The sequence below is a fragment of the Drosophila innubila genome, assembly GCF_004354385.1.
Source record: "Drosophila innubila isolate TH190305 chromosome 2L unlocalized genomic scaffold, UK_Dinn_1.0 4_B_2L, whole genome shotgun sequence".
Lineage (NCBI taxonomy): Eukaryota > Metazoa > Arthropoda > Insecta > Diptera > Drosophilidae > Drosophila > Drosophila innubila.
Genome location: NW_022995372.1, coordinates 19,143,196 through 19,161,211, shown reverse-complemented (window position 1 = coordinate 19,161,211; position 18,016 = coordinate 19,143,196). Strand labels below are relative to the sequence as shown.

Here is an 18,016-nt window from a genome sequence, read left to right as displayed (position 1 = left end):
TTTATAGTGAACAAAGTTTTAATAGTGATATCAGCTATAAGTTCGACGTAGTACAAAATTTAGATGATAACACAATAAATAAACTTGAAAATAATTTAAATGCTGGTATCGCTTAGTTTTTATGTGGTGTTCTTATCAACGATACACATAATCGCGCACAAATTTATAAATCCTTAACATACTTTATATGGAAACAAATACCCAATTTGACATAAATACTCGCTATTTTACAAAAATTTTAAGAATAATTATAATACAACTATTTACTTAGTTATTAGAATTACAGTTTGATTACCTATTTATTAATCTACATTATATTTTTTCACATATTAACATACTATTGGCATCCAATTGCCAAAATTTCGTATATACATACATACATATATCATACATACAGATGTATTTACATCCAGCGTTCCATTCCAATGTTTCGTTCGCTCTCTGCACTTCAGTAAACATTCAAAAAATGAAGCATTTTAAGCAATGTGTGAGAGCGAGAGCGGGACAGAGAAACCACTCAACTGCATACCCTATGAAAAAAATGTATAAGTAGCTCCGCACTAGCACAATTCACCCTGCGGTAGCGTTTCTTCTATACAGCGGATCATACTTTTATTTAGTATTAATGTTAATAAATTCCATATTATGCTTTACTAGCAAGTAAGCTTTATTTTTTAATTGAAATATTTAATTCATTATGTATTTTCAAAGCTGTATTTAAGCTTACAGGGTATTTGAAAGTCGACTCTCGTAAAAGATCAGCATTTTTTCTTGTTTTGACTTTGGCTCTCAGTGTTTTTTGTTTTGCTTCTGCCTCTCAGTTCGTTTTAAACGCGCAATCGAGACGGACGTCAGTTTTTTCGTGTCGCTTTTTGTCGCCGTCGCTCGGAGTCGGAGCCTCAGTCACCGAACAGATTTAAATGAGTTTCAACTGAAAAATAACAAACAAAAAAAAATTGTATTTCAATATTATTTGCTTAGTTAATTGCAATTGCAGTGGGTAAACAAAAACTAAAAGAAGTCATTAAAAGGAAAGAAAGAAAAGAGAGAAAACGGACGCAGCTTCCTTCAGTTTTCCCTATCTGTATGTGTTAATGTGCGAGTGTGTGTGTTTTTGTTTGTTGTTATTGTGTTTGTAGCCGTTGTTTTGTATTAGGCAAGCAGCAAAACGTGAAATGCAAATGACAGCAATAATAATAACAACAGTAACAACATCGACAACAACGGCAACAAAACGGTTTCGCGTGTGTGCTTGAAACAACGAGACAAACGAAAATTGCGCGCCAAAAAACGTATGCGAAACAAAAGGATTTATAAAACACACAAACGAAGCGGAAAAAAAACAAGAAAATACCAATACAAACACAAGCAGCTGAGAGCAGTTGATATAATAAAAACAACAACAGCAACTTCGGTGGCAGCATCAGCAACAACAACAACGAAATCAAAACAGACGACGAAGACGCACCAAACTAAATTCCAGTTTCATCTCGCACCGCCTTATTCACCACAGCACAAAAAGGACGCCCAGAAGGCGACGACACCTGAAGCATTTGTCTAAGTGGTGAGTTTCTTTAATCTTCACATTTTTTTAATGCAGTATTTTGATGTCTTTTTGTTGTTTTTCGCGTCTCGTCTGCTGCTTCCATTTGACGAAAGTGCAAAAGTCAAGGCTCCTATGATTGCACGTGTGCGTGTGTGTGTGTGTGTGAGTGTACGACCTTTGCAGACATATCGAGTGTGTAAGGAGTCCTTGACAAGCCTGTCACTTGCACAGTGGTTGCAAAGCTGACTTTAATTTTAAAATTCCAGTTACTCTCAGTGGGTTGACAGTGAGGAAAGTTAGGGATTACGAAATGATTAATGCACTGTAACGAAATGCAGTGAGTCGCAACCCTAAATGAAACGAGGTTCGTACGAACAAAAAATAAAAGAATCCCAGATGTAGACTTATTTATGTAGATAGAAATTATCTGATAACAGATTATTTCCTTGTCGAGGTCTTTGTTTCCTAAGCTGCTGTATCAAATGCATTTTCATTATATAAAATTCCTTATATAATGCAATAATTACTTATCTAGGGAGTGAGCGAAGTCGACTTCCCATCTTCTCTTTCAGGAAATAGACGAGTAACGCTTAAGTCTGCTTAGCCTAATTGCATTTTGAGTAACGAGAAACTGCTAATGAGTTTGCTTGAAGAGAAGACGGTGTTGCACCTCCCTAAATTATGATATTGCAAGATTCAAATTACAAAAATTACGACGATAAGTCAAATCAATGCAGTATTTTCAGGTGCTCTAACCGAAAACGTTGACTAATGGGAAAATATTTTGTACGAAAACATATTTGTTTTGTATAGCAAAAAAAGCGAAACATTTTTTTTGTATTTTTGTCTTTAAATTAATAAAGAAATGTATCCTTATAAATTAATTATTATTAAATAAAAATAATATTAAAATTTGAAGATCATAAAAATTGAAAAAAAAAATTACACTTTAATAATTTTATTTATTTGGATTAAAAAATAGGTTTAAATAAAATAAGTGGAAAATTTCTTCTGAGCTGATCGCTTCGAATTGCATTTAATTAATTTTTTTATATTTATTTTTATTTCATCAATAAATTTCTATTGCAAATAAAATCTAATATATTTACTTGAAGTTAACCCACTCCAGTCAGTACATGTGTACGTGTATAAATGTAATAACCGATAAGAGAATAAATACACGTTTATTGCACCTACATACATACATAGAAGCTCAGACAATCGCACACACGCAGATAAATACATATGTATGTAGAATGAACATAAGCCGCAAAACCAATAAAACGACCACAACATTATCATTAGAGGTGATCTAACGACAGTTGGGTTCACTGTGCCTCGGCCTCAAACAACCTCTACTGTTCTTCTTCTACTGTGTCCTCTGTGTGTGTGTGTGTTGAGTTTGTGCTTGTGTCGGTAATGAAATGTCTAGACAGTTGGGGAGATGACGCTGTTGCAGCTTCCTTTGGTTAACTCAAACTCCACCACAACCCACCACACCTCACCCCACAAACACTCATAACTAAACACATACTCGCGTTTAATCCCTTTTTAGTGCGCTCTAACGAAATGGAGGAGCCCAAAATAAAGGGACGACAAGAGAGCGAGTCCTGAAACCGGTTTGGTTCTGAGTGCGAATAATGGGCGTGGGAACTCCACTCAACTGTCGCTCAATCATGATGATTATGTGTAGTCAAGGCGCTCGTAAATTACAAAACCATGGTTTTATTTGTCAAAATTTGAAACTTATTTGAACAGGCGCCAAGCAAAGGGCAGCAAGTCGACAGCGACTCTCATTTCCAGTTGCCAGGCGAGTTGTTGTTTATATTGTGTTTGTATTTGTCTTTTGCTGCTTCATTGTTGTTCTTGCCGCTTGCTCTTTTCGTATTTGTGTGATTAGCATGCCAGCCTCGTGCTCACTGCTGTGCATGTGTGTGTGTGAGAGAGAGCCCTTTTAATATCACTCGCTATCGTATTGGAACGCACTACAGTCACATGACTTGACACTCATCCTGAATATGATTTTTGTCAATGAATTGAATTTCTAATTGTTTTTCGTTTTTACATTTTCGGATTGGTTGAGCTTTGCATAATGCGATAATGATTGATGGAGTGTGTGTGTGTAACATTGTAATTGTGTGTGTTCAGTTGATCTGCAATTTGATTGATTGCCAGCGTACATTCCAATCATCAATTAAATTTGGTACACAAACGAATGTATGTATGTATTTAAAGCCAATTCATTTATCAGCTATTATCTCACACAAAAAGCTTAATCCGCAAATTTACTTTGCACATTTCATTTCACATTGTTGCCATTTCAGAACAGCTGGAGCTTCTAAAGCGTAATTTGCCTTTATGACGCATCTTGGCTTAAGCTCGTTACCTCTCGCTTTTGTTTTGCACTCATACGTCGCTTTTGCAATGCCAAAATTAGCAGTGTAAAGCAAACAATAACAAAAAGGCGCAAAAACAAATACAAATGCAAAGCCATTCCCATACCAACTTCCAATTACGGTGCTCTCAATACACACACCCCACTCGACGAAATGGGAATTGGATTCGGATTTGAATTTGGAAAGAGCGCCAAGGCAAGGCCGCGACGGTCCCTCAAAATAAAAAAAAGAGAAGAATAAAACAAAAGACAATAAATGAAAACGAGAATAAGAATGAGCTTAAGCTAACGGCATGAATGAATACGCGTGTGTTCAGATAAAGGGGCGGGGGGTGTGTTTGATTACATATCATCATTATTATTGTTGTTTCATTTGGTTTTGTTGTCGATTAGCCGCAAATAGACATTTGTGTGTTGTATTTACTTAATATGGTCATGTTTTGTGTGCTTTGATAAGTCAGCTTTAGCTTTTGAGTGAGCTTTGCTCTCTCTAACTCAATCACTCTCTCTTTTACTCTCTCGCTTGCATTTGCCCATAAGCGGATGAGCCGATGAGAAGAAACGGATTGCGATTGCGATTCCGGCTTATGCAATTCATCATTATGGCCACAATTTGCCACAGCAGCAGCAATAATAATAGTAACAAAAACAAAAACAACAAGCAAATGCAATTGAATGCCACATGAAGCAGACTTCCCCCTCTCACTCGCTCCCCCATATCCTCATTGAAGTAACCTGAGTAACTCAAAACAAAATAAAAGTGAAAACTTGTTTTTGCTTTTTGTGCGCACATATGTATGTGCATAGTTGATTGTTGTAGTTGTTGTTGCTATTAGTATTATTTTTATTATTATTATTGTTATTGTTTTTGTTTGCTGTTGTTTTAGTATGTCTTGCATTTGACTTTGACTTTTCAACCGCTTGTCGTCACCATCATCCACAGTGGTACAAGTAATAAACAACTGTTAATGCATACACACACATTCGCATATACAGTGGGTCACATCTTATTTGACCCACTACAACTGCAGCTATGTTTTGCTCCTATAGCTTTATTCAGGGATAATTTGTAGAATAAATAAAATATAAATACTTTGACTAAGTTTAAAAAAATATTAACAAATGTGTGCTCTTTCTCTCTTTTAAATTAAAATATAATTTCAATTAAAGTCAAATCAGCTCAGAGCCACTGTACATTGATTTTCAACGGTGTTCACTTTTAATGTTTCTTATGCATAATCTGTGCGCCCGATCTATTGCCTGGCAACCACTGTGCAATGTCCAAAGTAACGACGCTTTCGTTTTTCTTGCCTTTGCAACCCCACACGCAGTTTGGCTACAAATATAACTCGCCTTTGCAATGGGTGGAAGGGGGCAAGTGAGCAAATAAGCTATCCAATCGGGTGTCGCTCTCTCTCTTCCTCTCTAAACACACACTCTCGCGTCATTCGATTGCTTGGCTGTTTGTGTGTGCACCTTTGGCACCCAAAGCAAGAGAGCAAAATCAAAAGCAACAAAAATAATAAGCAAGAGCTAGAGCAGTGCGTGCGTGTGCATATGTGTGAGACAAAAAGTCTTATTGGATATATTCAACTTGCGCTTGCACATTTTGATGATTTCCTGTGAACATTTGGATATTTCAATGTAAAGAAACTTGTTGCATGCGAGACACACACATCGTGTGAGCGTTATTATTATTGCTACACTGTTAATGTTCTGCTGTTGTTATGTTCATAAACATAACGCAAGCAAGCAAGTTTTTTTTTTAGGTTGAGAAAGTAACAAAAATGAATTTTAGCTTAAATATACAGAACTGAATTTCCACTTTTTCGAGAATTAAATGTATTTGCAAGTACTTGATAACAACTCTATTATTTCGATTTACGACCATCTTAACATGGCTAAAAGTGAAAGGCCAAGTGCGTTAGCTTGTTTTGATTTTCTGGTAACTTTTGTTTAATTGTTTAGCTTGAATTGTTGCCATCTGTGTGTTTTATTTGTTAATTGTTGCAATTTTTATGCGTCTCGTCGCATTACATAAAATGCCAGTGTTATTTTGCATCTCTTTCACTCGCATGCAACACAAATACTGTGGCAATTTCTTGTTAAAAGCTAAACGTTACTTTTCTGCTTTTGATTGCCTAATTGTGAAATTGTTGTTGTGGTTTGTCGATGGTTTAAGCCAACTTATGAAGGCCATTTGTTGTAATGCTCACTTACACGCATTATGATTTAAGATATTTCTTTCAAAGACGCCGCTGTGTGAAATATTTTAACGCTAACTTGTTGGGCTGCCGAGTTCAAGGGGATGGGGGAGGGAGGGTGTTGCCTATGACGCAATACAGACAAGGAAATCAAGTTGTAAATGATCGCATTTATGCATACTTTTTAAAGGCACTGTAATGAGATCGGCAATTGCATGTTTATAGTCATCAACAACATTATATTGCTACTTAAGTAGAACTATTTAGGAAGTTCCCTGAATCATTGAAATGTTATAGCATTAATTTAGCTATAAAAAAAAAAAAATACTTTTTTTTATAGCTTTATCGATCATAAAATGTTGATCGGCAGGCATATAATTAATTGTGATTGCATTTCAATAAAAAGAACATTGCAAAATCTCAAATCTATAAAGAGAATTTCATAACCTAGCCACTATACATTGAAGTACATATTACAGTGGAAGATCTCTAGAACGCACACTTCTTTGAGCAATATTTAAAATTTATATATTTTATGATTCATATTTCAGACCACTTCAAGTTCATTCGGATTTCTTCAGTTTTACTTGCCATATGGCGATTACTTAAAATTATGAAAAAATCCTCAATAAAATCGCTTATCTATCATTAATTCAACAATTTGTTGTTTAATGTATTATGACCGAAATAAAAAATATTTGCTTAAAGATAAAAGACACAACTCAAGGCTGTGGGATTATCGCAATTTGAGATAAATTTTTAAAGTAATTTTCTTAAAAATACCCTGTATCATATGAAAGTGTTTCACGTTGATTCTGAAAATGCTTTCTGAACTTTTTTTGGTTTGTGTTTTTTGTTAAAAATATCACAACAACCGAGATTTTTTTAACGATTACTCCCCTACTCCACAAATATCCTAATTAACAGACAATAAAGATAGATATTTAAAAGAATAAAGTTAGCTCATTCTTACACATTTCTTTATTTATTCTCCCATTATTTCTCTCCGATTACAAAATCTGAACAGTCATGGAAATTCATTCAAAATATTTTTGTGCTTTGCAGATGTTGATAAGCTTTCTTCGATGTGTCTGACGTGCACGTTGTACTCCAGATATGAATATCGCTTGATTAGCTCTTTATATACATTTTTTTCTTTCTGGATTACGAAATTTTCTTTAAATGAACTCGGAAAAATGCTAACGACTGAGTGACTAAAACGGGTATGTTGTACCCTGTAAAAGCAAGAGTTGAAAGAGGTTATATGGTGTTGTAAAAATATAGATAAAGTTGAAAAACTAAAATGAGTATCGCGGAGAATTTTCACACATTTGTTTTGAAAAAAAAAAAACGAGTTGTCGATCAATCTGCAAGTAATACATCGAACTACAAATATCATATTTTTTTTTTGGAAAAAGTGTCAAGGAAAGGGGTATAATCAGAAAACTTCCCTCGTTTAAGTGGTAGTTAAAAATCGGTTAGTGAAAGTTTGGGTTTCAATGCATTTTAACATTACTTTTTTTTTAAAGAGCATCTTCTAGTTCATTCTTCATTTATATTCAATTTCATAGTTGTTTGTTGTTGCTTTTAATGTGCTGCCAGCCGCAATTTGTTTATCGTAAATGTTTATGCGCGTTGCCTTTTAGATGTGTGTTTTTCACTCGGTTGTTTATGGGGAATGCCAAACGAGAACGCCACATGTGAGAGAGAAAAACTTAACCCCCCCTCCCCACCCCCATTCCATTCTCGTTTATTTTATAAACAAGCCATAGAATTTTTAGTTCAATTCGTGGAATAAACGAACCTCGACATGTGGATACTGAAAAATAGTTGTACAATTTGTTAGACAAACAAAAATTCACAGAAGAGGTCAGTTTACTCGTAACATCAGCTGTCTGTCCATTGCGCAATGAAAATGTGTCCGGTTTCTTATACCCTGTTTTTTTATATTTTATTTTCTTTATGGAGGCACTTGTCAAGTGGCTGGCAAAAACAAGACTACAAAACTGGCTGAAAATTCGAAAATTATTACTAAAAGCGCAAACAAGACGACAAACGATGTCGACGCTGACTGCGTCAAACTGGCTGAATGAGCAATTGAATGAATGACTGAATGAGTGTGTGACTAAATGACTGACTGAGTGAATAGCTCTGGTTGAGAGTGAAAGCCATGTAAGCCACTTTACAGCTGGCTTACATTGTGAATTGTGAATGCAATTGCAACTTTTGGAATGCCACTTCCTGTGGTGCCAACGGCTGCTGCAGATGCATCTCCCACTGTGTGGTGCACACTACACGTTGCAACGTTGCATGAGGCATGAGACAACAAACAGTCGGCACCTGAAAGCGATAGGGGAAGATGCCAGCTAATTTCTCATTCATGAGTCAGCTGAGCGTATAAATGGCCTTTTCGCCCCCAATCTCCCATTAATGGGCCACAAAATGAGCGGGCCAATAAATTCTGACACGCCACTAAAATTGAAAAGCGAACAAAACAATAGGGGGAAGGGAATAAAGCAAGTTAAGGTACCCTATATAAGGAGGTTGCTCTATAGGGAATGATACTCGGAGTAGGAATTTTTCTAAAATAACTTGAAAGTTTCTTAAGAGAGAGACAGAAAGATAAATAAGATTGAAAATCACAGAAAGAAGGCAGAAATATACTCAAAGTCTAGGGATTCAAGGGTAATCTTCTAAAGTAACTCGTCTGTTTCTTATGCGATAGTTATGAAATATTTACAATATAAACATCATATAAAAAATAAAATCTCGAGCACTCACATTGTCAAAGGATAGCACGCTCTCAAGCACAGTACATGGGCTTATGAATTTTTAGAAAAATTCTGTCATGGACCACATGTTCTTGTAGAGCACGTGCATCATATTGCTGGAACAATTAAGGAACCACTTTGGAAAAGTCCTAGAATATTGAACGTAACCATGTATACTTCTGGAAACCTGGTTGGAATTGCCAAAAATGCGATATTAATATTTTTGGCTCACATGACCAAAAAAGTTGCAAATAACACCAAAAATCTGAAGTCAAGAGAAATCCAAAGGGCTGAGTTGAATGAAACACCAAAGTTTACACTGGAAAAATTTATGAATATATAGAAGAACTGTTGAATTTATAATTTAACAACAGAGAAATAGAGGCTATCCGAGAGATACTGGATGGTATTAAGACTGTCCAAAAAAACACAGTTGGGTCAAGGATTCACTATTGTTAGTGGTTATAAAGCAACAACATTAAATGTCCGACAACAGTCTTCTAGATGACAATTTAATGATCAATAATATTAAAATTATTAAAAAAATAAAAATAAATAAAACGAATTCAAAATATCTGAATTTGCCTGTTTAAGAATAGTATCCTTGCTTTACTTACTATTTTCCATATAATATGGGGTATAAAAAATTGACTTTCCAAATACCAGAGTTTGCTGTTCAAAAATCCTTACTTTACTTTCCATTTTCTATGTGATATAGGGTATAAAAAAATTGACTTGCCAATGTGAACATGTACATAAGGTGTGGTTGTGGTTGTGGTTGGGGTTGGGGCTTGGTGAGGGTGATATCCCTTGAGGTCGAGGCCTTTAAGGTATCGCGTGTGTCGCATTTTCGGCCCGTTTAATGTCAAAGCAGACAAACAAGCCAATAACAATAACAATAAGAAAATACCAATACAAACACAAATAAATAGTAAACAGAAATCGCAATGACTAACACGCGCCTACAATGATATTGATAGGGATACGTGTATTATGTACTTGGAAACTTACTGGGAAATACTGAGAATTCTTTGGGGAGTAAGTCGCGTTTAACTAAAATAATAACAACATTGTAACGTGACAAATGTGTGATAAAAACTCATGTAAATTGTATTTAAGATTGTTATTGAAATTAACACTTTCAGCAAAGCGTTAACGAGGCACCACTGTACTCTCACTCAAAAGATGCATAGCTGAAATAATTTAGCTTATTCTTTGCACTATTTAAAAAGTGTTTGAAAATTTAGCAGGAATATTATTTAAACAGTTTTCAATTGCCAAAATAAACAAATTTTGAATAAACAAAATTCTCGAAACGGTTTTAAAATGTTTTTGTAGCAGCTGCAAATATTTATTTAAACTCGAAAACATTCCAAAGAAAGGAGCTCACTTGCTTATATGTATTTAAATGGAACGCACCCCTTTTGCATAGAGCAAAGCACAGCTGATTGGGGGGCTGTTTGTTGTTGTGAAACTCCCGTTCCACAGGGTGTTGCAACAACCCCCGCGACGCAACAATAAAGCTCCTGTGCGTATATACAAAAATGTTGTCGTCGTTTGCGATTTTCTGCTATCCTGTTGAAAAATCAGGGAAATCTATTTATTGATGTTTTTGCCGAGTGCAAATGTTGGAAGGGGGTTACTCTCCACCCCTCGATTTGTGCTTTACCCTGGCAACCAATCAGCTTTGTGACGTCAGAGCCCAATGACCTGTTGTAGGGGTCGTATTTGGAAAGCTTCCAACGCTGAGCTTTTCGCCTTGCGCTTTGCAAAGCTCACAGACAATACTCCTGTGCTGATGACGTCATTGCTCCTGTTTGTGACTCCTGTTGCTCCTGCCTGCTGGCTGCCACCTGGCTGCGAATGCTGTGCGCCTGCTCTTTCGAGGCGGAGTATTTGAGTTAGAGTTGTTGAATGGCGCCAACAAACTCCCCTACCCCTACGTCAACTCCCCTCCCACTCTCTCAACATTTCTCTGCTCTTTCTCCCCCAATTAAAGCAACTCAAACTCAACTTTATGGCCTGCTCTCATATGGCGAAGACGCCTGAGAGTGGAGTGTGACTTGTTGGCCAAGAAGTTGCACGAATGTCTTAGACGCTGCAATCTCTCTCTGTGTGTTTGTGTAGGTGTGTATTCGAGTGTGTGCGTGTTTTCCCTGTGCCTGTGAAGCGGCCATTTTCTCCATGGAGCCAATTATTACCAGGCGAACAGCAAAGGCCTGGACAACGTTTTCCTTTTTTTTTTTTAGGGGGGCTTTTCCTGCCTGCCAGGCAGCTCCTACGCTTGCCCCTGAAATGTGGCGCACAGATACACACACACGTAGATACTGTGGCGGGGCTAGCGACAACCAATGATTGTGCACAGCTTCTACAAAGCTTTGGCCTTGTGTAAAACGTGTGCAGCTGCCACAACAATAGCAACAAACTTGCCACAAAGTGTCTGCAGGTCAAGGTAACGCATTGCATCAATATCTGGAGGCTGCAAAACATCCATACACTAACAAAAAAGAATAGATAAAGATACATATGGATGAAAGATGTAAAACTATACTTAAATCTGTTTACACTCCTGCTACGGTATATTGCTGCCTTAGCTCCGTTAAAACAGCATACTATTTAAAATAGGCTGCTTAGTTTTATTTATAATTGAAATTAGTTATGTATACTAATTTTGGGAATACTTATTTTTCGGATTTATTTTATTACTTTTATTACCTTCAGTAATTTTTACTTGAACTTTCTTGTTTTTTCGAGTTCTGCCTTAATAGTTTGAGCTTTTAACTAAAAAGTAAAGTTATTTTTTTTAACTGTTTTATGATTATATAAATTAAAATTTAAACTGCGCATATAACGTGTCATGTTTACGTAATGATTGATAAGAGCTTTAAGAAAATGGCATTGTTTGCATACACAAATATGGAAATTGTAGCAATCAGCTTTTGTCAGTGCGTGTGTGTAAACAGCTGTGTTGCATTCGCCTGCGAGGTAATTGAACTCAAGGCTATTGTAATTGCCTAGAATTGTGAAATCGTGCAAAGTTGAATGATGAAATTGTTATTTTAAAATTACAAAGATTAAGAATTATAATTGTTAATAATAATTAATGAGCGAAAATTGGTTAATTTCTATTTTGAGTTTAAATATAAATAAATGTATTGCTTTGTGAGAGCTCAAACTTAATTGATGAATTTTAATTTTAAATTGTTAACGAAAATAATTTAATTATTATATACTTATTTAGAATTTGAGAATTATTGATGGAAATAACTATGTTATTTTCATAATAAAATAATTTAGTTAGTATAAATTAATTTAAAGTTGATATGAAAATGAAAATAAAGCAGGACTCTGATTTCTGTAAGTGTATTCGCTGCAATCTGTTCATATGTTATAAAGGAAGGTTTGATTCGATTTGAGCGTGAGGTTAAGGATGGGGTAGAAGGGGTTGGTATTGGGGGATTGTTGAATAAAAGCTTTCACTTTCGTGCTTGCAGCGTAAGGATAAAACAATGCTGCAATTTTAGCATGTTGCCTGCTATCGCTGTCTCTCTGTTTGTGCAACACACATACACAGAGAGAGCGAAAATTTGGGTCACTTGTCGCCATTGCGTCGTGTTGCATAAGCCACAAAAGCGACAAAACCACCACCCATTTTTGGGTGGCACGCTGCTCGTCGGCTGTTCACTGAGCTGCTGTTTGCTGCTTTCAGCTGCTGCTGCAACAAATGAGGAAGCCAAAAATAGCAAAAAGTTATAGCAACCGCTTTACGTTTGCCACACGCTGCATTCGTGGCTGGCAATCGATTGCAGGCGTTGCAAGTCCACATCTCAGTCCGCGTCCGAGTCCGATTCGGGGTACGGGCTCGGGTTTTGGATACGGTTACCAGCAGTTTGAAGCCATAAGTTGCATTGATAAGAACACGAGTTGTGCGGCAGAAAGCGAAAGTGCAAAAAGTGCAAGTGGTAACATGGTGAATGCACTCTGAGCAACAACAAATGCACTGGCACATTAGAACAACAACAGTCAGTTGTTTGATTGATTGATCGATTGACAGCGTCGGCCATTTGGCTTTTTCAATTAGCCGTAGAAAACAAACACGGCTAAAAGCTATAAACACATTAATAGCTTGTTGTTGCAACGTGCCACAAGCACGATAACACAATCATGCAACGTCCAGGGCCGCACATCTCGACGAGCATCATGAATCGCATGTCGATCTTTGAAAGTGAGTCGAAAAGTCCCTATTACTACAACAAATGCTCTTTAGATGCACAACAAAGATACTTCTTTAAGTGCAAATGTGTGTGTGAGTGTTTGTTTTGTATGTGCAGGTGAAATCGAGATTGTGTCTCTGGTGTTAACCTGGTCATAAATATTCGAAAATGTCTTGCAATTGCAAAGCTTGAGGCGTGTTTTAGATGCTAACAACAAACAAAAATCTTGTTTCCCCGATAGATCTTTGTGTGTGTGTGTGTGTGTGTGTGAAAGTGTGTGTAGTGTGTGCTTTGGGAATGTAGCCAGAAGTGCCTTAAGTATTCAAAGATCCGTGCTCGAGATTGAAATGAATACAAGATGAAAAGAAACAATGATAAATGTATTCAATTTCACACTCAAAACACGGATTGAGACTTGTAAGAAAAAAGAGTGTTAACATGATTTAAATACTATACAGATCTTCTCTGACAGTTACATATTAAAGATTGTGCAGAGTTCGCCTTAAGCAAAATGCTGTGGTGAAAAAGTGTAGAACTTGTGTGCTTAACCTGATAATATCTGAAATACTCAAAAGATGTTCTTTTTTAAATATTGTTGGAGCAGCTCTTTAATGATTCCTTTCATTGTGTCCTAAAAGGACATTAAGAAACCAGTTGATAAAAAAAATTAACTATATTTATAGTTTTCTTTGTTAAGTTTTGAAAAATTTGTAAACTGCTCAGTTTAAGTTCTTCTTCAGTAGCGATAAAAATTTTGATGAAAATATAAACTTATTGATCACAGTTGTTTAACATCTGTTTAGAAATCTATTCGTAAAGCTAAAAACAATATCTCTTTAGTTTACGTTTTTCTTTATACCTAATGTTGTAAGACCTATTAACTGTGCAGCATAAGTTTTTCTTTAAGTGGCTTAGGTGTTGAAAACGGCTTAAAACATGTCGCTTGACTAATTTTTCCAGCTTCTGAACAATTAATAGATTTTTTTTTCACTTTAAATGCGTCTATTTACTGGGCTTTTAATTTTTGCTTCACACAGTGTTAAAAAGTGTCTTCTGTAAAGCCTCCGTTTGAGTTCATTCAACTGCAGTACAATGAAAATAATACTAGGCAATTGAAAGAGTATTAACTCTATCAACTCGAATAAAGGGCCAATTGAGGAGCTCAAAGTTCGAGTTGACACAGTTTTTCCCATCGATCAATCAATGAATTTCGTAAGCGACAACAATTCCAACAAATTATCACTAATTTCTCAACATGAATTTCAATTCATATTTATTATTCGTTGCTTTTGCTGTTTTCTTATGTTTCTTTTTAAGCTTGGCCGTGACACACGACGAGCCACGATCTTTTAACCTTTTGAGCTCGATCATCAGGCAACTTTAATCATGAAATATATGACAAAGTATTTTCTTTAAACACACATATGTGTATTCATAGAGTGTGTTGCACAGTCGGAAATTGTATGCAAATCTTTATTGATTAATTTGGATTCATTTTGCATTTGCATTTTAGTGGCAATAAATGTTGGCTCCACATTCTGGGGCCTCACTTTGATTATGTCTTCTATTCGGCTATAGTTGGACATGCCGATGACCATTACGAATGCAATTTCGATTACGATGACGATTACATACAACTGCAGTTTAACAAGTTTTCACTTGCGCAATTCAAGCGGATGCCTTATTAGAAAACCCGCACAATTTAAGCGATCTAATGAGAAACGCATGTGTTGGTGTGAAATTAAGTCATGTCTTTATAAGGGTACCCGCCATACCATACCCATACCATACCCATACCATACCATACCATACTAATTATATGCAATTTGTTTTCACCAAGTGACCAGCAAGACACACTCCCTAGTCTCGTCTTCGACCCACAATGAACCAGACAATGAGACCTTATGCGAGTTGCACATAAATCAAGACTTCTTTATATAGTACTCATATGTCTGTGTGTCTTTGTAATTTATCATTTGAAAACTTGTAATATTATCGTGTCTGAATGAAAGTTTTTGTCTTTCATTTGAACTGTACATGTTTACGGTTTGGATAATTTACTTTGATGACCCGCAATGCAAGAAAGTTAATTTTAACTAGAACCAAATCGAGTTTCCAGTTAAACTAGGCATGACATACAAGTACAGACGTTCACCATATTATTGTAACTTTACAGTTAGACAAATAATAATGAATTTAAAATATGTATATGAATAACTAGATCAGCTACAGTTACTATCTTAAATTTGCGTGACTAACTTGTATTATTTTTGTAAAACAGCAAATTCTTTAATTTACGAAATAAACGATGAAAATATTTACATAAAAAAAATATATCAAGTCGATTTTATCTGTTAAATAACTTAATAATATATGGTATCATTCTGTCAGTTTTACGGGGTATTCACAGCATACATACGCACAAAACAGCTTTATAAAATTTTAGCTAAGCCCATTTCACGCTATTGTTTAATTACTTGTGAGCATTCATTGACTTCCGCATTGATCTCATAAGTCCATATAAGCTAAAGTCATTAAATTTTAGTTTGTGCAGTTTTCTTAAACAAATGAAAGAAAATATACTCACTTCGTCAATGATATAGTGCAGTACATAGGCCTAAAAGCATTAAAAACCGTTGCTAAACTTATTTCATGCTTTTTTAATATTACTTTTTACCATTCGTTAACTTTTGCATCTCACGACCATAAAAGCTAAAGTCATTAAATATTTGTTTTGCTAGTTCTCCGATATGTGAGGCTCATGTGCAGGGTATTTAGTATTTAGAGTCGGTAAATATAAGGTCTGAGTTTATATATTAAATAGATACATCTTAAATGCTTTTAAATGCTATTTACTTTTTATTAATGATTACTCATACAGTAAGCACAGATATCATCATTGTTAATTTATGCTTAACAAAAGCCTAAAACTATTGTTTTTTTTATAACTAATTTTCAATATTTTTGCTTCGTTGAATTTTGTAGAGTATTAACAATTAAAAATCGTTCCCATTTTCGAAGATTTGTAAAGAGAAAGACATAAAATTGTTGATTACTTTCACAATGTGATTTGTCTCACCAGCAAAATTTTAACGGCATTTGCAGTTATGTGATGCTTTTTGGCCCTTATCTTCCACCTATTAATCTAGTTAAGGTTCTGGCTTAAGTTCTTTATTTATTATGCTGTTGTTGTTGTTGTTGTTGTTGTTGTTCTTGATGCTCCAGAAATGTGCGCCTAAATGTGGGTTATTATGGCGATGAGCGAACAAAACACAAAGAGCTTAAAAAGAAGATAGTGCCAAGAAAGCAAGAAAGAATCTTAACATTGACTGCTCTGTCGGTCTGATGTTTGTAGTTGCTTCTACCAAGTTGGCGTCGCGTTGCTTTTCTCATTTTTTTTATTTTTTATTATTATTATGTTGGTTTTTGCTTTTTTCTTTGCTTTTTTTGTGTAACAACAAATTGACAATGACATGAATGCCAAGAAATATTTAACCTTAATAAACGAAAGGCAACTCGAGAAGACATCGACCAAGACATTTGCCGGTCTTTTGTCTGATTTTTTTATTTTGTAGCTTAGTAGTAGTTGTGTTTGTTGTTGTTGTTGTTGTTGCTGCATTGTTTGATTTATGGAACGAAGGCCAAGTGCCAATTAAACTTTGCAACAGGAGAGAGATTTACGAGTAGTTATTGTAGAAAGTTCAAAGATTTGCATTAAACAGAATGTCTTTTGTGTACATTACTTGCAGATACAACGCGAGCACAGAGCTTGACAGAGATCGACACAGCGGGAACGATGATGTCCATGTCGAGTTCACCACCAGCCACGCCCACAGGCGTTCAGACCGATGCCGAGGGTCTCATATTGCCAAAGAAATTGATTAATCCCTGCATGGAGAATATTGATCGCAAAGAACTCCATCGCGAGCTCAAGTTCAACGCGAGAATGTGAGTAGAATTCTTGAACAACTACTTAATCTATATACTTATTTAAAATTACATGTTTTAGTGGAAAAAGTGTGCTGAATCAGAAGACGGAGCTGCAGCGGGCGTATGAGAAGCAGAAGGAGCGTCATGCGGCAGCTGCGGCCGAGCAACATTCACCGGAAGCGGAACTCGTTGGTGGCATACCAGGTCTGAAGGGGGAACTGGGGCGTGTCATCATGGAACGGGCCCAGAAGCACGAGGCGGCGGCACAACGACAGGATGCGGAGGATGCCGAGGATCGTCAATATGTGAATCCCGAGTATCTGAATGTGCGCGCCAAGCTGCGAACGGCGCATGCGCCCAATTAATCTAAACAAAACTTAAAATTATAATTTAATTTTAGTTGTGAACTAACCAAAATTCTGTTTAATTATTTAACTATATTATATATATGTTTTTCTACGTGTTACAATCCCCGACTAACCTTCTATATTTGCTTATGATTAACTTTGATATTAATTCTTAACTCTTAAGCCATTATCATTTATGTGTATGACGATACATTAATATAATTTACGATTTACGATTATAATTTTAATTATTATGATTAACTTGTGCGTGTAAAAATTGTATAAAGTTTTAGTTTCTTAAAGCATTTCTTCTTCCGAAACAAACCGAATTGGCTGAATGAGATATATATATATATACGTTTAGGTATAGTCATAGATTGCGATATTGATGTGTGAGAACAGGGCAGTTGTAGCTTTTAGTATATAAGCCTGAGCGAATATGTTTCGATTAAGCCAGATTGATAATACCTAATATATATGTATAGTATATGTATATGATGATTATCGCATGCAACTATTTTATGTCAAGCGGTTGCGATAATTCGAAATTGATTAAAGTTGCAAATGCAAAAACCAATTAAAACAAATTACAAAACACTATATATACAA

At 35.7% G+C, this 18,016-nt stretch overlaps 1 protein-coding gene across 2 annotated transcripts; it reads left to right on the top strand.

Annotated features, from left to right (window-relative positions):
- Positions 1-798: 798 nt before the first annotated feature.
- LOC117782193 (protein FAM107B) lies at positions 799-18,007 on the top strand. 2 transcript variants are annotated; one of them, XM_034619200.1, is made up of 3 exons: positions 799-1,564; positions 16,880-17,078; positions 17,140-18,007. In XM_034619200.1, the coding sequence occupies exons 2-3, from the start codon at positions 16,927-16,929 to the stop codon at positions 17,423-17,425; spliced, it is 438 nt and encodes a 145-aa protein (XP_034475091.1). In that variant the 5' UTR covers positions 799-1,564; positions 16,880-16,926; the 3' UTR covers positions 17,426-18,007. The 2 variants fall into 2 exon arrangements, with proteins under 2 accessions (XP_034475091.1, XP_034475090.1); XM_034619199.1 differs by lacking the exon at positions 799-1,564 and adding an exon at positions 12,999-13,141.
- The last annotated feature ends 9 nt before the right edge of the window (positions 18,008-18,016 follow it).

What these genes read in the sequence shown, in the direction of transcription:
- LOC117782193 (XM_034619199.1), top strand. Translation starts at nt 13,081, where the DNA reads ATGCAACGTCCAGGGCCGCACATCTCGACGAGCATCATGAATCGCATG. An exon ending in TCGCATGTCGATCTTTGAAA is followed by an intron (nt 13,142 to 16,879) that starts GTGAGTCGAAAA and finishes CATTACTTGCAG; the next exon opens with ATACAACGCGAGCACAGAGC. An exon ending in CTCAAGTTCAACGCGAGAAT is followed by an intron (nt 17,079 to 17,139) that starts GTGAGTAGAATT and finishes TACATGTTTTAG; the next exon opens with TGGAAAAAGTGTGCTGAATC.